Raw genomic sequence first — 25,885 nt, forward strand, 5'->3', positions numbered from 1 at the left:
ATGTGGCGAAAACTTTTGAATAATGCGAGGGTTGTAGTGAATCTTGTTAGATAAACGAGGATTGACAGTTATAATAAATACAAATGTTCTTGATGGAGCTTTTAATATTGTGTGAGGGCACTTAGAGTAGAGAGCAGGTTTTTAAAATGAACGATTCTAAGCATTGACAAGGTTATGATAGACTCACACAGAAATAGTTATAGTAGTTGTTGGCCAAACATTGTTGGAAACATGAAGCATAATTTAGTTCATGTCTCTCACAACAAACTCTAAAGTTCCCTTGTAAAAAAAAGTACGCAATCTTATTTGGAGGCCATGCTGACCGAGCAAGCAGGTTCAATATTTAATGCAGCTACTGGACTAATCTTATTTCACTGCTCATCCCCAAAGCACAGTTTTTTTTTTCTTTCATGTTACCTGCATATCAGACCTGGGTTGGATAAATTATTTAAAAAATCATTTCAGTCAAGGTTGGTAAACACACGTCAGACTTATGATTTGAGCTTATGATGATGAAACTCAACTTGTTTTGTGTCTAAAAGGAGAGATATTGGTCGACTCACATGTGATGGTGAAGGTGAGTGGAGGTGATGTCAGTTCTACTTCTACGCCCACGTTATGCTGAGTGCTGCAGGAGAACTGGGCGTCGGTGTCCTCCTTCGTGGCTGAGTACTCCAGCGTGGAGGAGGTACTCGATAGGCCGCTCACGGGATCCACCTGCACTGAGGCTCGGATGGAAACACCTGTGTCGAAAGACAAACAAGCTGCCTGAGGGTCCCCGAAGCACATAGGAGCCCAGTACACAATTCACAAAGTCAAACCTATGGCACTTTTTAATAACATACTTGATTACTTTAGTCCCCATGTGAAAATTGTGTTGACTCTCCTTTAACTAAAAATACTGCAATGGGAAATGGACTAGGATAAAAACAATTTCAACAATACACTAAAAAGAACAACAATGGAGGATGATAATCTCCTGTATTCTATCTTGGAAAAAAATCGACCATCATTCAATTTTAAAGACATTTCAACAGGAAATTGAATGTAGCACAAAAACTATGAAGAGTAAAAATACTGCTGTATCTAACCTTAAAGGGAAAGACAAAATCATAACCTTATCCACTTCAGTGGAAAGAATCTTTTTTAATACATTTAAAAAAACAGAATTTTATATTTCTGATGCATTGAAAGGGCGAGACTTACAAATAATAGTATTTACTGGAAATAAACACCAGTAGTATGAGTAGATATTTGTTCAATGCTGAGACTCTTAGCCAATCAAATGTGAGCACCCCAAACTGCCAACTCTTCCTCATTATCTTATGAATACTAAAGGTGCATCTCATCTCATCTCATTTTCTGAACCGCTTTATCCTCATTAGGGTCGCGGGGGTGCTTGAGCCTATCCCAGCTGACTCCGGGCCAGAGGCACCCTGAATCGGTGGCCAGCCAATCGCAGAGCACAAGGAGACGGACAGCCATGCACACTCACACCCACACCTAGGGGCAATTTAGAGTGTCCAATCACCCTACCTATGTTTTTGGAACGTGGGAGGAAACCGGAGTACCCGGAGGAAACCCACGAGGCCCGGGGAGAACATGCAAACTCCACACAGGTGGACCAACCCTGGATTTGAACCCAGGACCCCAGAATGTGAGGCCGACGCGCTAACCGCTCGCGTCCCCAGGCTGCCATAACTGAAAATAAAACCTAAAAATAAAATAAATCCCAATTGTCTAGATATTTATAAATAAACACTACAATAATGTACCTTTTTCACTGTCTATCAGAGGTATGTTGTTCTTCATCCATGTGATGTCAACTGCCGGATTGGCATTTTTAGCGACACATGTGGCCAGCTGTGGAATAAAAGGACAAAAACTCAATAACACGCCCGAGTCATTGTTTAATATGCCCAAATATCAGCAAACCCACCCCGCGTACGTTTGATATTATTCAACGCAACAGACCATGAAATACCCAGAGTCCTCTCTGGTCCTATGGGTCTTCTAATTGCAACAGCAGGGCATGTGCTCCTTATTAATTCATGTGCACTACTTGAAAAGGACTTATTACCACCATAGTAGCATGGTCGCTGCTATGCCTCGGGAGAGGGTATCCCTTTTGATGTGTTTTAAAATAATATCAGTTTATTTAACAATGATCACACACAGGGGACAAAAACACACCTTTGTAAGTTTTCCAATCTCCAGCTCTTGCGCCATGTCAGAAACCTCTACACCTGCGGGCACCTCTGCAATACATAATCATGAATATATTAATGGTCTGTGTGGTCTCATAAAATACATAATGCACAATGTAGCTTTGGAAAGTGATGAAACATTTCTACAATAAGCTTTGCAATTTTTTTTTAGAATTAATGTAACTAGAAATGTTCAGTGATAGACATATATATAAGATGCATCTGCCAAATTTTACAAAAATACAATTTGAATTTCCTGCATGCACATTGTATTATGGAATATTCGCACTAAAACTAAGAGCCTGTAATAATCCATGAATAAAATGCACTGGTCTATAAATTGCAGGGCTCGAAGCATGGGGTAAAAGTAGTGGCTCATAGTCCATAAATTTTGTTCATTTCAGTTTAGCAGCACAGTATCAGAAGCACCATATTATATTGCAACACATATATAAAATAAATACATTGACTTAAAGAACTTATAAATCAAGAAAGGAAAAACTAGCACAAAGTGTGATCTATAGGGATTCTGGTAGAATATATTTTTCTAGGGTTGCAGCATGTGATGTGCAGGTATACTTTTTTTCTCCACTTAGAAAAAAAAATATATTTTATGCTATTCAAATCTGAGGCAAGGTTTCAAAAGGTTGGTCATGGCCTGGTGAGAGACGTAGGAAATAGCAGGTAGCCTTTAACTGGCCAGTCTATGTGTGTTAAATGACGGGACATTAGTTGTTGCTGTAGAAACTAGTGTAAAGTATTCTTTATTTACTCACTGCAGCAATCTAAAGTGCTATCCTTGGCAGCCTGCGGGGGCATGACAACTTTTTGTGTTGGTGATGTAAAATTCCTTATTTGAATGCCGTGTATTTTAAGGTTATGTTATTTTTGTGTCATTTTGTCCAACACTGCTTTTGACCAAAGTCAATGTTACAATTGCATTGACGTGAATATTTGGACCAAACAGGGAGAACAAAAGTACTATGCATCGGCAACAACAAGTATAACTACAAGATGCTGGCATGATGTTTGAACCCAAAACTGTAGTGCTTTTACTCACTGTAGATGATTACGTTGACTGGGTATTCGTTGATATCTGAGCTGCCTGACACCATGCAGGTGAAAGTGCGTTGGTCACTCAGCTTGGTGGCAGACAGAATCAGGCTAGAGTTGGTAGCTAAGCTGATGCGGCCTTTGTATTCGTCAGTAGCACTAATGGAGACGTCTTTGTTTTTCTTTTTCATCAGCAGGTATCCTGAGAGGCCATCTCCTTTGTCCTGGAAGGGATTTTAATTTTTTTTCCTTCTTTTTTTTTTTTGCAATAGACACATGAAGTCACACACGCACGAATGCACACGCACAGACACACACCGAGAGAGACAGATGCTTTCTGGGGCACAGCAAATGCACTTAGACTGGGCGTGGCTCAGACATGATAAATGGATGTCAGACGGTCTGTGTCTGACAGACGTAGCTACTTTGAATCCATTGTCCTCCATGCTGACTTACATATTTCCACTTGGTGATCATCACGTCTTCCGCAGCTTCTTTGTTACACGGAATTTCCAGCGTTTGGCCATACATTCCCATCACGGTTTTCTGGCTGCTCACTGAGAAGAAATAAAAGCAATGTTTTTTTTAAATATAATAAATTGTTAATTAAGACAAACCACTGTTTTGCATTTCCTATCTCTGGGAGGCTTTCAGTCTAATTTTCCAAAACGCCAGCCCATTCTTTACAAATTGTTTTGTCTTTGACCCAAGTGAAAATCCCCCGGGAATTAAACAACTTCTTGGGTCATACCCGAAACAAAAAAAAACAACCTCGCGCCCTAAGTTTCATTCACAACATCGCCATGGAGACAGTGGTGCTAAAGGAGGGTGGGAAGAGAGGCCCTCAATGGGCTGCAATGAGGGGGGGTAAGAGGTAGAAGGCTGCAGGCATGGAGAGGCTCCCGTCGCTCGACCGATAATGAGATGCTATTCTATTTCGGGTTTTTTTCATGTGTACCTAGTGCGAAAGCTCTCAGAGCTGGCGATGTACGCCCAAGTGGCTGTCAGCAATTGACAACTAAAGCTTGAACATGAAGAATCTCATCGACATTCACGTAAAAACAGAGTAGTCCCCGAATGCATTCTGGGGAAAGAGTAATGCCTTTGCACTAAGAACAAAGTAAAGACATGAATAAGTGGGTGTTATTCGTCACGTCGCAGAATCTCCTCTTACAAAGCATGTTAAACCAGCATTTTAGTAAGTTGAAGAGTTGGTTTTCCTCACAATTTAATTTACATTTGAGACTTTTTTTTTTGAAGGGATTTAATTATTATGATTATGCGTTGAAGCCGCAGCAACAACCTTGATTGTGCATTGAATGTAATGAGAAGAGGACACACATTTTAAAAGATATGTCCTTCATTCAATTAGAATACTCCAGCGCACTTTCAAGTCAACTCAATTATCTGTTTATAGCACTCCATAGAATTGGTCATTTTCTCACAGTATTTCCACAAGCTTTGCAAAATAACCTGCATATCAAATAGGATGGAATTTTAAGGTGTGATATCTATCATTGCAGTATTCAAGTATTCAAGACTATATTAGAAATGTATTGCATATTATTGCATAAACCTTTGCCCGTTCAAATGCAATACTAGCATCTAAAATGAGACTTGTTGGCATTTGGGAAGAAGCCCAACTTGTTACTTTTCAAATCACAGAAAGCCGCATGGAGTCGAGCTGATAGCCGAGTAAACCCTTTTGTATTGAAAATACAGAAAGCTGTGTGGCATTCAGTTGATGTCAAATTTTCAGGTAAAAGGCACAGGGGAAAAATAGATGAAAACACAGCTTGAGTTTACAAGTTTGAACAATGAAGAAGCAAAGTGAACACACCACTGCAGAACAAAGTAAACAAGGGCAGTGTGCGGGAGAAGCACGGGTAACTGATGGGCCACAAAGTGAATGGGAAAGGGCGGGGCTTACTGGACACTGGTAAAACAAAGGCACGCAGATATTAATGTGGGGAAATTACACAAAGGAGAAGATGAGCTGTGGATGAAAACATGATGTAAAACTGTACAGAATGACTCCTGGCAGGTGCTTTGATATTGTTTCAAATTTAACAGAGCTTGCACTATTTATGGCGTGACATGAAGCACATAATGTTTTTATTTTGGTACTTTGTTGATGCAAAGGCCCCTCATGCTTTGAGGGCCTTTCAAGTCAAAAAGACATCCGACGCATAGGTAGGGATTACCTCAATTACTTTAACTCCTGGAGACAACTTTCCCAATGTTTTATTCAGGAAAAGTCAGAGTACCAACCGAAACTGGTACTTATAACATAACACTATTGTAAAGAGGAAAAAAAGGGCGGAGTAAGGGAGAACAAATAAGTCTTGTTGATCCGGAGAATTGGAAACACAATACTGCTAGAACCTTTTTTGTAAATATGGCATTTTCACATACTGTTACAACTGTCGATGTTATTATGATTTAATATTGCTAGTCCTCCCAGTTTAGATGGCGTGGACATTTATCAATGTTTCCATAGCCAATTGTTCATATATATCTTTAATATAACACAGGTCACCCAAAAAATGATATGCAGCTGGAGGACTAGCCAAAAAGTAACAATAATACTTGTTACACTGTGTTTTAGACAAATGCAGACCTAGGAGAGCAACAATAGGGACAATTTGACATTTGCTTTATAATTGTGTATATATATATATATATATATATATATTATTTTCTATTAAAAATACTGATTGCATGAAAAGTAAAGCAGAAGAAAAACATCACAGATTTCAAAAGAGTGACCAATAACTTATAGAAAGTGGCATCAGCTCACATGTGACCCAAACAAAGACAATTTGCATCAAAGATGAATGAATGGCTATTTTTCTGTTAGTAGTAGCATTCTTTTATACATCACTGATTTAAAATGGGCAGTGTTTTGTTCTCAGTATCCAAAAAGAATCTCTCGTGAACTACTCTGAGAACATTGAAAAAGTGAATTTAGGACCCCTTATCTGCACAGATTGCATTGTTACACCATGACAGCTAATTGCACGTTTGAGTGGACAAAACTGTCGCTGGTGCTGCAGATTTAAATGAGATAAATTTTCAGAACAAAAGTAGGTGATCTCTGTGACTTCACTTTGACAAACACATGCAGGAGTCATAGTCTCCGATATAATAAAAGAAATTCAAATTAAACTGCTCCTTTGTGTGTCATCAACTTTCATTTATTAAACACATTAGCCTTTTGAATTCTCCGTTGTGGAGGGACTATTCCACGCAATACTGGAGACAGCAGTTCAGGGTAAATCAAGAACTCGACAGGTGAGTGATAGTGACAGGAGGCGGCGCCACAGGAGATGCTTTCATGTTCCTGATTAAGGCGCCTGCCTAACTGGCAGTGGGGAGCTAGTGGGGTGGCAGCTCGACTATAAACTCACCTAGGGAAATCAACCGCCCGCTCCCTCCACACACACTGGTCGCCACATCCCTCTTTAGGTACTTTAAGCCCCTTTTCCTTGCCCCCTACTTGTGTGTGTGCTGGCCATTCAGCAGCACAAGAAAGAGCCGGTCCAAACTTATTAAGTACTGAAAATGAGGGTTGCGGATTGAATGGAGGCCCCATGGCGCAAGTCTACAGCAGCGGATAAGCGGTAAGGGGGCAGACAGGACGACTTCAGTTGGATCGATATCACTTGGGAAAAGGCTTGCAGCTTCTAATGAACAGTGCTCCAATAAGAAGCCTTGGGTAATGCCGTCATTTAAAAAAATCTCTTTGTAAATGAACTCGCCAGCCTTAAAAGTGGATGACTCGAAGCAAGGATTCAAAATAGTGGCATAGTTCAGTTTGAAACTGTTGGTGGGTTTAATGAATGACAGCCGAAAACCATTTCCATGCAACTGAAGCCAAATGGAAACTTGATGTTATCTTTTAAATAAAGCTTTCATTTGCTAGCTCTCTGTGTCGCTTCTGTGGTCTCAGTTGCTCATTTCCTACCGAAAAATCTCCCTAGCGAGTTTTGTTTTTTTTAATCATTTTTTCCAAGGGCTAGTTTGTGGTTATTTTAAAATTTTAATTGCAGTTAGCTTATGTGTGAAATAATCCAGCAGAGTCAAGTATAGCAGTAAGGCGAAGGCGGAAAAGGTTTATTCATTCATTCAAACTAAACAATTAATTGTCTGGGGTCCTGGGTTTAAATCAAGGGTTGGTCCACCTGTTTGCATGTTCTTCCCGGGCCTGTGTGGGTTTCCTCCGGGTACTCCGGTTTCCTCCCACATTCCAAAAATGTGCATGGTAGGCTGATTGGACCCTCTAAATTACGGCCAGGTATGGGTGTGGCCACCGATTCAGGGTGTCCCCCGCCTCTGGCCCGGAGTCAGTTGGGATAGGCTCCAGCACCCCCCACGACCCTAAGGAGGATAAAGCGGTTCCGAAAATGAGATGAGATGAAAACAATTAATCGACTAGTTGGAACTGCGAGCTCAGAGGCACAACCTCTAGTACGACTATCTCCAACACTAGACTGTGGCTTCCGTCTTTGAGTATTTATTTATTAGTTTCAGTTCCGATCCGACATTGTAACGTTAAGTCCAAATGTAAACAGACAAAATTGGGGGGACAAAGTTGATTCAGTGACTTTCTGCCTTCAGAATTCGGCATGCAGGCGTTTCGGGTAAACCCAACACTCACTTCTTCTAACCTTTTCTGCTGAAAGCACATAATAGCAGCAATATTCTGCTCTAGTGAATCTCTTTGTTAAAGAGGCTGTAGTTAATTAGCAAGGTCTCCCAATAAAACTGTTTATCATTTTTATAGTTGCCTTTATAGAGGATTGGAGCATGATTCACAGACTTTTATTTTCAGTTCTAAAACTGCTTTTCCTTTTGAAACAATACAACGTTCCAAAGTAATAACAAAGGATTTTTTTGGAAATGTTCAAATTAATGTATTGTTGTTTGTTGTGAGATCTTGGTTTTGATCTCTGCTGAGTGCCACAATGACTGGTAATTAAGGCAGATGTTTCCCTTCCGTTTTGGATGGTGAATTGTTCAGGTGTGTTTAATGTTGATCTAATTTGAATGAGATGAATAATTTCTTAATTTATCTTTTGTCATGCAAAGAGCTGTAATCCCACAGGAAGATGTGGCGTGACTTGGGAAAATGGTGCCACCAGGGTTCCCAAAGCATCCCCGTGGCTGCCATTTAATGAGCTTCCTCTGTCAGTGCACACAGACTGTGCTATCGACGCTATGTTTGTATTAAGTTGAGTTTGTACTTTCAACTAACTACATCCCGGTTACGGTGAGGGCTGCAATCACAACGTTGAAGCAGCATTATACGGCTCTTTCATGCTACTCCATCAAATGGGCTGATATGTCAAAATTTGCACTCAGCTATAATTTTGCTTTTTCAAACTTTTCATAATTGCCCATCACTGTCATCATGGCACTAATGGTATCTTTTTGTGAGCACACCCACATCCACACGCACACACAAACACAAAAATGGTAAGGTAGGCAGCGGGTAGCTTTCAAGGCATAGAGTTTGACTGATAAATTGGAAATAATACAAAGCCAAAACTTTACCTCAAGTTGGTTCACCCACCCAGCTCTATTTTAAAGCAACCTTAGATTAAGACTGTATCCAATTTAATGTGTGCCAAATGAAGAGTAAAAGGCTGCAAACTCTTATTGATTGTCAAGAATTGTATTCAAGATCGTGGAACAAATTATGCTAATTCAATGGAAAATATGTTTCTACTTAGTGGAAAATCCAAGTTTCAAATCCTACGCATGATTGTGAGCGTGAATGGTTGTCTCCTTGTGCCCTGCCTGGTGCCTGAATTCAGATGGGATAGGCTCTAGCACCCCACGCGACTCTTGTTAGGATAAGCGGTACAGAAAATGAATGATTATTTTCCTTTGTGGTTGGTAAGAAATCTAATGGGTTGTTTCTCCTATCAAAAGCAACAAACCGACTAAAGTGAAATGAAATGGCTCTCTTAGGCAAATAAATTAGAGTGGCAGTGTGCTGGGAAGGAACCAGGTGTCAAATCCCGTGAAATTGATTGTACAGTGTGAGGATTCAAGGCCGTTTATTTTCAACTGCACCATCTGTTTTAGGGCAAAGAGTGACCCGGCCTCCTAAAGATGTTGCCCTGTCATCTCAATGACCTTCGGAAAGGTCTTTTGGGTCTTCTAGGAGGAATTATGTGGAAAAAAGGTCCGTCTGTGTGCTGAGAGATGAGAGACAAAGGTTCCATTTTCAGAGGGCGTTTCCCACCAGGCTCCATCTGAGTGCCAGCTGAACTAAATCACGCTATTCTCTACTAAGTGGCCCCCCACTGCCACTTCTTATCTACAATTTCCATGAGAAATATTGTCCGAAGCCCAAGACATTTATTAGCTTTATGACGAAAAAGCCTGATATGGTCCGACGTGGACATCTCACCGAACGGGTGCACAGCCTTGCGATGCAAAGAAATTTATTGCAAGTGATAAATTAGCCTCTCTTTTATTTTTTGGGACACATTATCATCCCCTCCACAATTCATGGACAAGGCATGCTGCTGTGTGCACAAACCAAAAAACAATTTCTTATGTAAATGTCAAGTTAATGAGCAATTGGCACGACAGCTAGCACTGTTACACAGATAATTTATTTTGTATTTATAAAGATAAATACTTGTTTCTTTGTTTACATGTCCTAACATTTTTCAGCAAAGCAGTCTGTGATTACTCAATTAATTAAACTAATTGATTGATGACTTAAATACTGTAATCAGTAGCTGCAATTCTACAATAAACTTAGACCTACCCTGTATTTCTTCCCTTTTGTGATGAATCAGTAATACTACTGTGACGTACTGAAAAACATGTCCATATTATACATTGGGGCAACAAAATAACCACTGAATTAAAGCAAAAAAGTTTACATTTTACTTCATTATGTAATTAATGAATGTTTTTTTAATATATTACAAAGATTGTGTTTAAATGTTTAAGAAAGTTTTAATTTATTCAGAGGCTGAGAAGGTTCAATGGCATTTCTAATCAATTCAATGGTGAAATATGTTTTAAAATGTGTCTTTTGACTAAAAATGTGGTCATTGCGGTAAAATGCCTGATTCAAAAGCCCTTATTAGAGCTGGACGTGGGAATAACAACTGGAGAATTGTCAGTTTGGCGTCATGGGTCAAGGTCCACTGAACATAATGGCTCCTCTCTCTCTCACCAGGCAGCCTGATTTTTTTTATTTTTTAGAACATTATGCTCTCGAGTCAGAGATGGCTTGGCAAACAAAGCCCCAATCACTTTCTTTTTAATGCACCGTGTCATTTGGGAAAAATAGGCAGAAACTTTTACGAGGAAATGAGAGGCTTTATAAGCTTTTCATGCTTCTCTGTGCTTCATTGTAATTGAGTACTGAATAGGCCTAGCTATGATTAAATGGTCAGTGTGAAAAAGACATTTTCAAGGGAGAGACGTACGTATAGGTGGCTATCTCCCCTTCAGGCAAAGAAAACAATTTTCATTTGCTGCATCATGTGTGGTCACCTGACACCCACCATCGATTGCAGGTGGGAATCCTGCTAATGCATCACCTGTGATCCTAGTTTGTGGGCTTCCCATTGTAGCCTTGTGTATTCAAATGCTGGCTCAAATCTTTTGGTTTCAGTACATGTGCAGTTGTGGCATCAGCTTTCTGCTTCCCGCCAAGATAGATGATTTTGCTCTTTGGGCGTTAGCAAGCACTTGTTTCATTAACACCTTTTCTCTAAAGGTTTACTTCCTGAAATCTGATTAATTTTATTCCTCCAACCTATCCACTATGCAGGCTTATTGCACACCATAAAGGGAATCCCACAAATAACATCAAATATCTCTGTTATAATCATAAGGTCTCCCAAATTGAAATAAATGTTATGTATTAATGTAGCGGGGAAAAAACAACATCATACAAACATCAAAGTTAAAGCAAAACACAGACAACGTACCATAAAGGTGAGAACAGTGTTGCACAAGGGTACGATACAAGGATGTGGGCAGGCGTAACGACCCAAATCTGTACGTGAAGAAATTAACTTTTGTTTATCAACTCGAGAGCAAGACTTTCAATGGGAGTTAGATCTTGTCTTGTTTGCATCTACTTTGGTGGTTTCCAGCATTTCCCAGGATGCTAGTGGTCCTTCCCCAGAGAAACAGGTGTGAGCGCATTGCATTTGTTGGTTGAGCGGGGAAACAAAAATAAGCCCAGAGGAAGAAGTAAGTCACTTTTCTCCAAACACATAGTGAGCGCGTTACAATTTGTTCCATCACTCACACAGTCACAGGCTTACTGTTGCGCTGTGTTGGTTTATTTAATGAGGAACGATCTGGTAAACAATCCTGGAGGCTTCATATATGTGCGTTTCCGAAAGTTCTGCCATTTTTCACTCAGCAGGATGCCTGATTTATTCTGCTAGGGGGAACTTTTGTATAACATAGAATCAAATAACAAATGCAACTTGTTTTCAGAAGTACTTCCATTCCTGTCCTAGACCAAAAGTCCATCTTGTAGCTAACACGCAAGCTTTGATGCTGTATACAGAGCAACATACTCGATTTACAATGCAGAAACAAAGAACAGCAACATATTATCTCACATTTATCACTTCATTAGTGCGGAGGCTTTATCAGGCTGAGTGTTTATTTTTTATTTTTTAATCATTTGTGCTTGCAAAACAATTAAAGCAACCGGTCTGGATTTAATTGAAATTGTTTTAAAAAAAAAGTTATGCTTGGGCTGTAACCTGTTCCCTCTGGCAATTTCTTGCATTGTTCTGATGAGGAAGATTTTACCCAAGAAATGATCACAATTATCGCTATTGTAATTATGTGCCATGAGATAGAGAAATTGATTTCAAAAGTACAATCAAATGATTTCCTCCACTTACTCAACCACACAAGCATCCTTAAAAAAGAGGCATCAATTGCGTCTGGCAATTAAAGACAGCCGGTGACTGAAGTAGTCAGGTGGTGAGTGCACTCAGAAATCCCGTCCATTATATTATGAATTATATATTTGAGGGTTCCAGGCCACGGGTGGGGGTGAATGCAATGCAGACCACTGGAGAGCCCGCTGTCATGACTCAAAAGATCCGAGCACAGCACCCATTAACAATTTGCCATTACAGGCAACAGAAGGGCATTAACCAGGAGCAGCCATTAACTCCACCTCCTCCATATATCCATTAAACATTCCTGATATAGGCCAACATTTCTGCCTTTTTACTTTACATCTACTATCCTGGAAGTATAGACCTCCATCCCTGTCACAAGTGGGAGCAAAGAAACACACGCTACAAGAAAGATGTTGCTCACATAATAATTTACACATGACTGACCACAGAGATATTCATCTCTGATAATAGTACTGTACATGCAGTCAGAATTTTAACTGTTGAAATGGGAATAGCAAATAATTTCCGACTATAAAAGAGCAACAACCTGGTACATCCACGGTATTCCCATAGAAGCACTAAGAGTGGTAACATGGAAGTGTTGCATTTGATTTAAGGTCTTACGAAATCGACCCGTGGAGGATTGTGACTCGTCAATCAAGCATGTGAAATATTTCTTACTCCAGTAAAATTAACTTGACAAAAATAGAAAGGTGGATAACGGGACCTCTAAAGACTCAAATTATCTTATCTGTCAATGAATTGCAATTAAATTTTTGGTGTGAAACTGAGTAAAAAAACAAGATATCAAATGATGATTTATTTAGCCCATGCATATCAGAGGAACAAAACATTAAAAAAATAAAATAAAATAAAATTAGATGACCTTTTCCTGAACGAAAAAAACCCCACTCCACTCACAAATGCTCTTAACCTATTTTTGCATCATATTTTTTTCATGAAGGTACCCATGGCCCTCGGAGGGGTTTATAAAAACTGCATAAGATAAAAGTTCCCCACCCATGCTCTATAATCACTCAGCTCATTACCTAAAAGCTGCGATGAAAAACGGCTATTAAAATAACTGTGCGTTGCTTGTGGGCAGTAGGCAACAATGTGAGGTTTATAACGCGCCAATAAAAGAAGCTGTACACACTTTATATAATTTATCCACCTGCTGAAAGGCATTCAATTTTCCTTGCAGCAACCGGTAATCCTTTTTTGTTGCCTTGCTGTTTTTGTACATTAATTCTTTCTACAGTGTATGAAACTGATTTTGGTGTCACATTTGCTTACCGGAGTTGAACAATAGCTTAAGTTTACAGGGTTTTATGTTGGCAATTCTTAACAAAGGGGTGCAGATAAAAATCCATTTGATACTACATTTCAGCATTCCACACAGAAACCCCAGTTTTTGCCACAGGCACATACAAGACTAAGGCCGTAGAGTTGAAAATACCATTTGGCAGCTCACTTATTGTTCCTTCTACATATTGCGGGGTTTTGTGAAGATCTAGAAGATTTTGGTTGCAATAGTTTTGAAAGAAAAAAGTTGAGAAAAGCAACAGAGGGGCAGTCAAACAAAGGCTAGGCTGAACCTGTTTACTACGTATATTTTTTAGTCAGGGTAATTGAAACTACAGCCTGAAAACGCAGGAAGGTGTAATCACCTCAAGTAGGGTTTTAAATTGCAGTAAAACGTGTCTCTTTAAGACACATTACATTAGCTCCGGCTCCAGCCACTAAAATGGAGCAGGGCTGACCCCTTTGTCACGACTATATACTGATCATACCGCCTAATCATGTAATGTTGATCACGTTATAAGCTACATTTGCGCTCTAATAAGAGCAATAAAATCATTTTTAAAGTAGAGAAATATTATGCTAATGTGAACTCTTGTGATTGTAAATTTATTCTTTTCAACTGGCGTTTTTAAGAAAAGAATACAAGGTGTGTCAGAGTTTCAGTATAACCACACTTTCTTAGCTCAAGTGTTTCCTTATTTAATGGTCTGACTCAATAAACAAGCACAACACACTTTACTGACTACGGCTAAATAAACAACCATCCGACCAAATAAAATGGAGGCAAGACTGTTATCTACTGCAGTGCTTTTAATTTGAAGCCCCTACAAATGGCCAGGATTTTACACCAATATAACCCTAACTCGTCTGAGTGTTACCTAGCACCTGAAGCTTTTACAGATATTTATAATTTTCTGACTATCATTGTTTGGTTGACTGTACCATCCTATCTATCCGTCCTCTGATGAACATAGATTAGTTTGTCATCTTATTTACTTCAGGCTGATTTTCATACAGAGATCATAACCAAATTGGCGGTAAACAAAAAAAGGACAACCTCTAGCCCACAGAAGATGCATGACGAGTAGAGAGAAAAGTCAATACACAGCAGACAAAAGGCTTCCTTTCAATTGAGTAGCAATGCGATAAATTTTTATTATTTTTAACATTAGCAAAGCTGGCGGCAACAGATTGTATCTCTCTCAGCAGGACTTAATTGGTCGCCTATATATTCCATTTTTGCAATAACAATATCTTGCAGGTGATCCCTCTGCTGTTGAATGTAAATGTAAAACCAATCACGCGTATCTATGCAAAAACAACTATGCATCATACATTTGCTGTTGCTGTGCTGGAGCCACATGAGATTCTGAGCAAGTCACACAGTGGATGTTATGAAGTTATATGAATGTAGTCCACATCATCTCATCATCCAATTATATCTTCCATTACAAAAACCTGGCCTTTGAACGTGGATTTGAAGGCTTTCTATCCACTGCATCTGTGCTCATTTTATTAATGCCTAATTTCCATCCACTGCATTAAGTGTGCTTTACGCTTTGTTAGTCAGTAAACAGCAAACTATTAAGAGACAAACCCATTCATGAGGCAGATGGTTTTGTGCCTAACTTTCGTTGTGAGGGACATACATTGACAATAGAGTAAGTTGATGTGCAGCATGTTGCTGTCCGTACTCATAATGCAACAGCAGACCTCCTGACCCCTCTCGCTAAGGACCAGAGTGGGTTGTGCTCACCAAGCCAATAAGCCCAGCAGTCTGGTTGTTATTAAGAGGGCATGATGCTTTCAAAGCGTATTCTGATTCGCGGTATTAGGAGGGATATATTGGAATGCAGAAAATGCACACAAAGGATTATGTACATGCTTTCATAATACAATCTCTGTTGGTTTTCCACATTACACATCTGCCAAAGGGGCATAGGCTTTACCTCTTTGATAAAAGCGGTAACCTATTTTCCTTTAGATGGTAAGACACTGAGAAAAAAAAAGAACTTGAAGAGAGAAGACGACTATCCACCGTGAAGCTTCCACCATGAACGAAACCAATGTTTTTACGTGTACCGAAAGCCTAAGATGATCCCAGTTGTAAGGCTTTAAATGGAGTCCACAGAATATTAACTGATCTTCTGGGATGCACACATTAGAGTTTTAGAAGCTAAAACATCAAAAATACCATGAGAAAATGTACTTTCACCAGAAAAATAGTCCATTTTCATGGGATTCATAACTCATTACTACATCACCAACTGGTAATGGAAGTTAGCTAATTGATATTTGGCTCTGTTGCTGATTTTGTTTTGGAAAACATTCAATTGTTTTTGTTCCAACACATCCTCCTCCTGTACTCTAATGCAGAAGGCATAGCGGCTCAAAATTGGTAAATTTTTAACGCTTGCCAAGGAAAATGGTCTCAGAACGCCATAATTTGCAACGCATTATACCTAACTACTAAAATATTGACATTTAAATGTGGTGTGATCCTGACTACATAGACTATAAAATGACTTATTCAAAGGATACTGTTATTTATTTCAGTGGGGTCTTTTTTGAAAGGAGCAATTCAATGAAAAACCAGATCTCAAGAATGTGTTTCTATTAGCGATACCTAACCCAATTAAGCAGAGCATTGCCTTTTGGGCATACAAGGTCAATAACAGTGTTATCTGGTTTTCTTCAAATGATGAATACCAGATCAACATGTCACAACAAACCAATTCTGACTTTTTAGCTGCTTCTTTTGTTTGGGCAGGATGAGATGAGGGAGACCATTTCCCACTTGAATTGAAAATCCAGCATATGTCTCTGGCGTCATGGGTCCAAAGGTCCTTTAAGGCGTAATAATTTCATTAGTAGTGGCCATTACATTTTCTTCTTCCATCAGCCCATGAAGGGGAGCCATACGTCAAGATAAGCACTTTAACCATCAGCCTTGCATGGCTGCAGTTTTTCCTGTAGGGTATATTTGGAAGACTTTTGTCTGCAGAGTGAGCCCTGCAGATCTACCTGCTGATGAGCTTTGCAGACGTGAAAGGGAGACATTGGTTTGCTTTAAAAAAAAAAAGAGAAGAAAGAAAAACTGTCTGTCTGTCAATACAAAAATGTGCCACCCCCACCTTTCCTTCCACATCTAAAATATGGCCTGAAGAGAAGAAAAACAAATCTCTGCACATATTATTATTACCTTCAAGCAAACTGAGCCTACATTGTGTCAGGATGTCTCAGGAGGAATCTTCTACCGCAAGGTCAGGAGAACACAGACGCCTTCAGGCAAAAGCTCCAGAAGAACAAAACAACTTTTAAGTTTAACGGATACAGTTTTACTGCTTGAAAACTAGAATACTCCAAACTCCAGAAACCCCAAAAAATAACTTGGTCCGGAGAGGATGATCCTCAAATTAAGTGCAGATAAAAGTATGTAAACTAATCATTAGTGGAAATTGAACACATTTAGGTAAATGAACAACGCTGTTTTAATATACATTGTAAAATGTATACACAACATTTTGCTGTGCAAGAAAAAATAAAATCATATTTTTAATGGTTGATTTTGTAGGTGTCTGTTACACGCGACTGCATACATTACTGCACATGATTTATTACAATTACATTAGTTAACATCATCCAGTAAAAACTGTGAAGAAAAAATATTGAGCTACTGCACTGTGATTACAGTTCCAACTAATCAATTAATTTATCTGATCTCATCACATTTTCTGAACCACTTTATCCTCATTAAGGTCACGGGGGGTGCTGGAGCCTATCCCAGCTGTCTGCAGGCCAGACGCGACGGACACCCCGAATCGATGGCCAGCCGATCGCAGGGCACAAGGAGACGGACAACCATGCACACTCACACCCACATATTTAGAGAGTCCAATTAGCATACCATGCATGTTTTTGGAATGTGGGAGGAAACTGGAGTACCCGAGGTAAACCCACGCAGGCCCAGGGAGAACATGCAAACTCCACACAGTTGGACCGACCTGGATTTGAACCCGAAAGTTAACAAAATGATGTAATTATCAGAAATCTACTGGGAGCTTTTCCCTGTCTTAAATGTTCAGATAGCAGATAATTGAGACAGTTTTCCTTTTGTGTGAGCTCTTCACAAAGGCCGCATGATATGGCATATGACTATAATTAGTAAACTAGTAATCCTAACATTTCCTCTGTCAGAATGTATGTGGCTGAAATATTACATTTAATGCTGCATTTGTGCTCTGACACTGCATGTTCGAATCCATTTTTCTGAAGATGCCAAGGAGAAAATTGGTTTAATGCACTGTACAAGTTAATCTAACAAAGACGTTATAATATTCCATGAAAAAAAGGCTTTGGAGCCTTTTAAAGTAATATCACACACCATGATTTGTTTGCACCTCGGGTATAAATCAAGTATAAAAATCTTCATTACAAATGCAGTGAAAGGATGGCATTTAATACTTAACAATTCGCTCCAGGGAACACACACACCACTTGACCTCTTCAGACAACCCATTAGTAAATTAAGTATCACTCCCAATTACCAGACAAGCATCTCTTCACCTTCCCCGGGAGGTCTGCCAGTGGCTCTGTGTAACACTTTCCAGCACAGTAAAGCATCTTATTATTAAAAAAAAAAATTAAAAAAAACATTTTAAGCACTACCCAAAGATTCTCTTTTGGGAGTAATTGCCACGTAAACAGTTGCCACTTCACTTCTGTTTAAATGGCGTTGCCATAGAATCATGGGATAAAATCAACCAGCCACTGTTCTGCATTATGCGATGCCACAAAGCTGTAAAAGAGGCTGGGTGCAATACCAAAACGCAGGTGTGAAGGTTTAATAACCAACATTTCTCTTACCCTGTTCTACATGGAAAACTGTGAAATAGAACCGCAAAGACCCAATTTTCTGCCTTCTGAGCAGAAGCATGAATCGCCCAGATGTAATACTGTTCTACCACAGACTGTTCAATTTAACTCTGGACACGTGTGGGTTGCCTTTTTGTGTTTAAATCCCTCAATTTGGTCCAACAGCACAAACGATTTTTTTCATAATCAAATAATTAATTCAATGTTTAATGGATTCATTTGATAATAGCACTTTTTTTGCAATTACATTCACATTTTAACTTTAAGTTGTTATAAGCATATTCTAGGTAACAATGAGACCACATGTATGACTATTTATAAATAATATTTCACGACAGCTTCGTGACTTAAATGTACAAGAGTTTGCTTTTACTGTGCTTATAGAATTTTGGTTTGGTCTGTACGTATTAGAAAGATTTAGTCCTTGCAACATTTTATATTAAAATGCAAATGTTTGAACGTTTTCATTCAGGTGATTGACAATGCAATCAGGATGTTGGCATTCATTTTTCAACATTGTAAAACTATTCCAACTATCACCCTCCCATCAGCAAAATATGGCATGGCTATTAAATACAAGAAATAAAGTTTCATTGGGTTTCTAAAGATTAGTGTTTAGAAATGTACAATTTTAAATCCTTTGTGAGTACTACTTGCTTGATGACACTGTAGTATGACCCCAAGTTTCAGTTTTTCTCTCCTTTTCTCACGTAGCGACTACCAGTGAATGCTTGTATAATTCCAACCCTAGATATGAACTCCCCTGCTATGAGTACAGCAGCATGTCACTGAAGATAGCTTCGGGCTATCAATGTGTGGTGGACTTGGACAAAGGCACAGCCTTCAAAACACCAAGAATGTGAGGTCAAAACTGACACTAGGCTTTTGTATTGAGTGCTAAAAGAGTCCCAGCGTAATGTAGCAAGTAATGAAAAATGAAATCAATAATTTCTAACTAGAATCTTTATCAGCTTGTGCACTGGAAAAAGTTTGGTGACTAGAGAACCACATGGCCAAGTTCATTTGGTGTACAGAGTGGTTTTATCATTAGACTGAAGTAATAGCACTGAAAATTCTTGTAACTGAACTTACATTGCTCAGGGCAAGGTAAAACGACTCCGGATCTTCTATTTTGTGATTTTCAATATCTCTGGAATCTAATATACTCAGAACAAATTGCAATTTGTGTCTGAATTAGTCTTTAATTCATGATAGACTGACTTCCTATCACTATTGAACACACTAATTATAAGAATGTATTAGTAACCTGGATTCTCTGGGCAACATTTGGCATCTTACGGACATCCTTGAAAACCCCAATTTCCAAAATTGAGAAATACTACATGATTTATTTAATGTGCCCAAGTCACTTGTGTCTGTCTTTGACTATTTGGTGGGACATCACTATACATTATATTAGTGCCAGAATTTCAAATATAGCAGTCACACATGAGTAATTAAACTGTAGTACTCACACAAAAAATGTGTTTACTGACCCAGATGTAAAAAACGTGAACCCATCTTAAAAGCCAAATGGAGGAGGCCAGATCCATGTATCATTTATGACCATGTGCAATGAAAGAAAGCTTGACCATCAGAACCAAAGCAGTGTCAACTCAAGTGACTTTCCTTAGCCCTTGACAAACGCTAAATAAAAGTATGACAATAGCTTTACCATTCGACTCACTGACTTTATGGGCCTGCATGCATAAATATCAGCGATTCGCCACTGACCCCTCTATTCAAGAGTCAAAAGTGCCCCCTGCTGAAAACACCCCCTTTTTGCGTTGTCCCCTGCGTGGCCTTTATAAATGTAAAACACGCCATATTAATGACATAAAGCTTTCATATGTGAAATTTACTAAAAACAAGGGCGCAGTTCGCTCCAGTCAATTTCCGCGGAGACACAATTCTCATCATGGCTAATGGAGTCCTCTTAAAGAATTCATTAAAGTGCCGCGTTGACTCTAAATGGAGGATATGAACAAAGATCTGGTTAGAAAATGGGTGTGGCCACCAGCTTTTCATATGGAGGAGTACCCATTAGGCAGCCCCCGAACCCTTCCCACCCCCGCTCCAAGTCAGGTTGGGCGTGAAGTGCAGAAACAGGCATCAGCGACAGTGTTCCCTCCCAGAGGGATGTGTGCTGTTCCATATTAATGACAAAGACAGAAGCGAAGCAAGAAGTCGACATCATACACTCATTTGCTTGAAAAGGGTCGCCTTCACAATACAGTCGGCAGGAGTCCGCAGGAATTCAGTGAAAGCTGGGGGAGGAGGGCTGTGGCAATGACAAAGGACGAGGCAAACCTCACTTTTTGTCCCTGAAACAAGGCCTGCCCAATTTCTTGCCTCTTTCACCAAAACCCAGGCGTACCACCTTCATGCATGTCAATGGAGGAGTTCCTGCATAAAGAAGGCAGCGCTGAAGCAAGGCACGGTGAACTCTCTCCTGTTGTTAAGCCTTCCTTTATGTCTGAAACAATGTAGCTCTGGTTCCCTCCCTTTAGATAACAAATAAACCATTATTTTTCCACAACAGAGAACAGCCCGTGGTAAAATAAGAGAAATTGCAAGAGGACTGTAATTTTACTTGGCTATGTGACACAATATGGGAAATAGCACAAAAGGGCTTTAAGCCTTAAAAATAAATTCATGGCGGCCCGGCTGACGAGTGGATAGCGCGTCGGCCTCACAGTTCTGGGTTCGAGGGTTCGATCCCAGCTAGGTCCTTACTGTGTGGAGTTTGCATGTTCGTGGGTTTTCTCTGGGTGCTCCGGTTTTCTCCCACATTCCAAAAACATGCAAGGTAAGCTCGTTGAATACTCTAAATTGCCGCTATGTACGTATGGGTGTCCCTGTTCTTGAAATTCTACATAAGGCTTGACAATAAACAGCTGGAAACAAGCAAACATCGACTCTTTTTGAAGACTGCTCGTTATCTGCCAACATACAAATGCATACTTATGGAACAGAATAGTTCATTGTGTACCGTACATGATGCTATTCGGTTGTCATCGTATCAGATCATTTTTACAAGACCAATAATGAACACAAACATGGATTTTTGCCATCAATACCAGTCAGCAGGCTTTGCAGTAAATCCAGGTGTGGTGTTCTTACCTTTACGTACTATATTACATTGTCTTTCCATTTTATGTACTGTACTTTTAATATATATATGCTCTGGGAGCATAAATTTCACATTTCTACCTTGCATTGAAACTCTTTTAGAGTTGAAAAATTGGGGACCAATTAGATCCCCAAAATGAAATCCCAACCTAATTCCAAACTGATTAAAAAAAAGGATAACATTAAACAGGTCCCATAGCAAAGCAGCCCATCTTCACCTGACTGGCAAAGTAAAGCAAAATTGGATGCCTTAAGAGGCTATTTCAGAAGGGATTAAAATGGTCGAAAAAAAGTAAATGTGTCCCACAGCAATGCTCTAAAAGCAGGTCGCAGCAATCACCAACGTGTAATTAAGATTCGCTTGCTGCTGTTTTACTGATAATCCTGAGTGTAAAACTGTCGAGGGTGAACAAGAAAGGCCCCTTTACACATTGAATGATTCCCTGGGAAACAGTTTGTCTTTTCATCCTCTTAGGGCAACATTAATCATACATCACTATGCTTTGACAAACAGAAGCCAAGCCTTTCCATAGAGGAAGCTAACTTCCTCCAGTCTAACGACCAAAAGCGGCTTCCGTGCTGTTGGCATGGTTGTAATCAAATTATAGACAATACAAGTTGAAAGCCGAGAGTCATGTAATTCCAGCTAAGTGATGGCAACAACATTTTCAAACAACTGCATACACAAACAGAGACCGTAAGAGACCCTTGTGGTTTTCTACGGCTACTAAAACAAACACTCATCCACCTGTTTGGCTGGGGCTGGATGGGTGTAGGTTGGGAAATAAAACAGTGCTTTCCAAGGCAGCACACAAATTGAATTGAGTCTGTCTGATGTGAGTAGGCTCCCTTTATGTTAAAGTGATTTGCTCATAGTGAAACCGTTCACCGTTATGAAACGTCAAAACTAAAGTGCAGAAACACGCCATGGACACAGCCGCATTTCTGTAGCAAATGACTGTTATTACAATGCAATTAAGAACAGTCTGTCCCACAACACTGTTTTGGGGACAATAAGAACATATTTGAAGCTGAGAAAAGACTAGAAAGGTGACAAGTGTGATGATTGATGTAATCTGTGCAGTGGATTGTGAAAGTGATTTTGGCACGTAAGGAAAAGAATTGAGTGCGCTTGTTTGGATTCTGAAGGTAAAAGGTCATCTTAGATATAAAACATCTATGTAAATCACTATTGATTGTGACATTGAAAAGGGTTTGGAACAAACACAACTAAACTCCCTTTCAAATGAAAGAAAACCCTCAATGCTTTCTCCAAAAATCTTGATCCTTTTGTTTTGACTGCTCCTTTTTCCTAATTGGTTTCTATTAAATATCTACCAATTAACTCATCCAAGCGGAAAATCTCAGGGGTATCCCGAGTTGACATGTCTAAATTGGAGCAGAATAAATTATGTATATATTTATTATAGACTATTTCGTAGGCATTTAAGGGCTCTTTTTTTTTAAATTCCACAGATTGCTATTTATTCTCAAATTGCTCATGACATGTACCCCTCATCATGCCAAAGTTCGTTTGACATTATGGAAATACTCCAAATAGTGGTGCACATTCACAACGGCTCAAGCAATACAAATAAAGGCATTAAAGAAACACATGAGGGAACTCTACATTACAATGCAAATCATAGCCTGTTAAATGTGCGTAAAGGTTCTGTTAATCTATAAATAAACAGTCTTCTTATTATAAATGTATGTATTATTATTTACCTCTGTTGTTGCTGCCTAGGGTTCGTGCGAGTACAGTAAATCAGAATATAATGATTTTAGGGCCATTTCAAATGTGTGTTACTGATAAAAGAGACACGGGTGGAGCAAATGGATGTCGCAAGATTAGAATCAAGCATTTGAACCTGCAGTTAGCAAAAATCCAGACTTGGTACAGAGAGGAGGTGTCAAACCCATTCCACAAAGGGCCAAGAGGGTGCAGGATTTTGATCTAGCTGATATAGCGCAGACAGTTTTACCAATGCTTTTTCCACTGAGTAAACCAGCATCTGACTGCAATCAAGTGTTTATACTTGAAAAAGATCAGCTTGGTGAATTTAGATGATCTCTTCAATGGTCGAAAGGAAAAGCTGAACTCACTTGGCCCTTTGTGAAATTGCTTTGAAGACCTGTGCATCGGAACTGGGCAGATAAATGATTCCATATTTCATTCCTCTGCTGGTTGTGTTTAATGGTGTGATGCTTGGGTTTATTTTAAGATCTGTACTAAGAGTCACAGTAAGCCTTGTTTGCATGTATTCTTAGAGAACTTTGCATATCATTATGATTCCATCATCGGAGACCCATATTTCTGTTTAGTAAAGCAACACGACGCAGCTCAGAAGACAAATAAGTGTGAGCCAACTCTAAATGGGAATCTGCATTCCCCTGGTTGGTGGATGATACAGAAAAACAAACTCATGCTGTGGGCAGTTTTATATGGTAATGACTATGTGCCACAATATGTTTAGTATATTTGCAAATATTTGATTAAAAAAATCCTTTTACCAGTTCACTTTATTTTGAATTGATATTGAACAGTGTGCATTTAGCGGTGCTAAAATATAAAAGTGTCAATGTAAATATAAGTGGTGCAGCAGCATACATAGTATTTTCTCAAAGTAGTAAAAACGTCTACTGTAAAACTGAATTATTTTGGGAGTCTGGAGAACCGGGAGATGCTAATATGAATAAACATCGCCCATAGATCTCAGTGGACCTTGACAACGTGATTCCATGCATTCGATCAAGACAGTAGATCACTAGGTTGCAATTAAAAGATATATGAAGCTAGTGTCATAATTCAAGTTGATGCTTGATTATGAAGTGCAAGAACTTTGATGATACTTTTACCCTGACATACTGCTTAAGACTGCTTACCCAAACTTTTTTTTTACTTACCATAAAAACAGAGGAAGAAAAATCCAACCATATTTGTTTTTCGCTTGTCCACCCGACATATTTTGGCAGCTCGCACTCCTCCCTGACAGGAAGCCATACTGAACAACTCTATTTAATTTACAGTGGGACCCTCCCTATCTGAATGTAGCACTCATGTTGGTGGTGGAGCATGCATGGTGCCAAATGCCCCCACCGCAGATTTCTATCTGACACTTCGCTCTTGGAAAGAGTGAAGGCGTCAACATGATAAACTGTGTATACACTGGAGGCTGTCGCCCGAAGACACATTTTTCATTCCTGTTGAATATATAAACTAAAACAGCAGACTTCCATCCTAATGTGATATGAAAAACTATCAATAGAAACAAATGCCAACCTCTTCAATTATAGTTTTACTAGATTGTGTGTAATCCCACTAACAAGCACACATAATCCGGGTTTTAATTGTTTATTTAAATTTCAAGGCCTTACCATGCATCATGAATGCAACATTCCCCAGAGTGACTTTGATTCTCACATCTTGGCGGCTTTGTGTTTCCTCATGCGAGATAATAACGTGCAGTCGTACACTTGGCTCTTCGCTTGACATCTCCTCCAGCAGGAATCCATCAAAAATGCAGCCGTCTCACGTAGTAGAAACAAGCCACTTTACACCTCCAATTCTATCACATACAAAATCCCACCGGCTCTGAGGAAAATTGGGTGCTACTTAATCGAGTAGGTAAAAAACCCACAAGGTTGGTGACTTTACATGGCTATAACAATTACATTTGTCTACTCAACTAAAGCATAAATAATATTTACCAAGTTGAAAATCGTTCTAATTCATGTACTAGTTGTATAGATGACATATTAACAAAGCCACTGATATAAAAAACTTCAAAAGCATGCTCAGTGATGGGTATACTGATTTCTTGTGGGGTTTAGAGGACTAATGTGGATACTTCAATTCTAAATGTCAATCCATTTACCCTAGAAAAGATCGAAGATCTGATGAAATTGTTTTGGGGTCACTGAGAAAAAATAGAAAAGAGAAGGTTCTAAGTTGACTTTTATGGTTCACCTGTATTTAGTCACGCAGCCAATTATTTATTGGCTGAGGCACCTTAGCAGACAGACCCTCTATCATGCTGAGACACACTGACTATTTTAAGAGCAGCAACGGCTAAAAGTGAAATACAGATGCAGCATTTTTCATCCAGAGACCAGGCAAGCATGTCAAGACCGCATCTGAATTTTCCACAAAGAGATAGTTTTCATGTCTTTTGGGGAGGGAAGGCGGAAACGAGTATTCGGGTGGGGTGCGGTGGGAGGTAGGGTCAGCTTTCTTTGTGGAGAGGAGACAAGATCGGACACGCACGCAAAGCCACACACAACTTGTCTACCATGCATGGAAGCCTGCAATTAAAAAGACACGCAAACATCCTGGCACGCAAGTCTGGACGGAACCCAGCCGCTTGAAAGAGAGGATCTGGTCTCAGGTGAAATTAGGTG

General features: G+C 39.4%; 1 protein-coding gene across 4 annotated transcripts in view; it reads right to left on the reverse strand.

The window, feature by feature from the left end:
* The window catches only part of LOC144083695 (CD166 antigen homolog A-like), a 35,941-nt gene that overhangs the window by 7,803 nt on the left and 2,253 nt on the right, over nt 1-25,885 (reverse strand). For 3 of the 4 annotated variants that reach the window (XM_077611716.1, XM_077611714.1, XM_077611713.1), the window contains exons 2-6: nt 3,717-3,817; nt 3,268-3,484; nt 2,194-2,258; nt 1,776-1,863; nt 564-743 (exon numbers count right to left, since the gene is read on the reverse strand). In XM_077611716.1, coding sequence (XP_077467842.1) covers nt 564-743; nt 1,776-1,863; nt 2,194-2,258; nt 3,268-3,484; nt 3,717-3,817 — 651 coding nt within the window. Of the gene's footprint in view, nt 1-563; nt 744-1,775; nt 1,864-2,193; nt 2,259-3,267; nt 3,485-3,716; nt 3,818-24,391; nt 24,438-25,885 lie in introns of those variants that run through there. The other variant, XM_077611715.1, reaches the window with a different exon arrangement.

Source organism: Stigmatopora argus, chromosome 10 (assembly GCF_051989625.1).
Source record: "Stigmatopora argus isolate UIUO_Sarg chromosome 10, RoL_Sarg_1.0, whole genome shotgun sequence".
In the NCBI taxonomy this organism is placed as follows: Eukaryota; Metazoa; Chordata; class Actinopteri; order Syngnathiformes; family Syngnathidae; genus Stigmatopora; species Stigmatopora argus.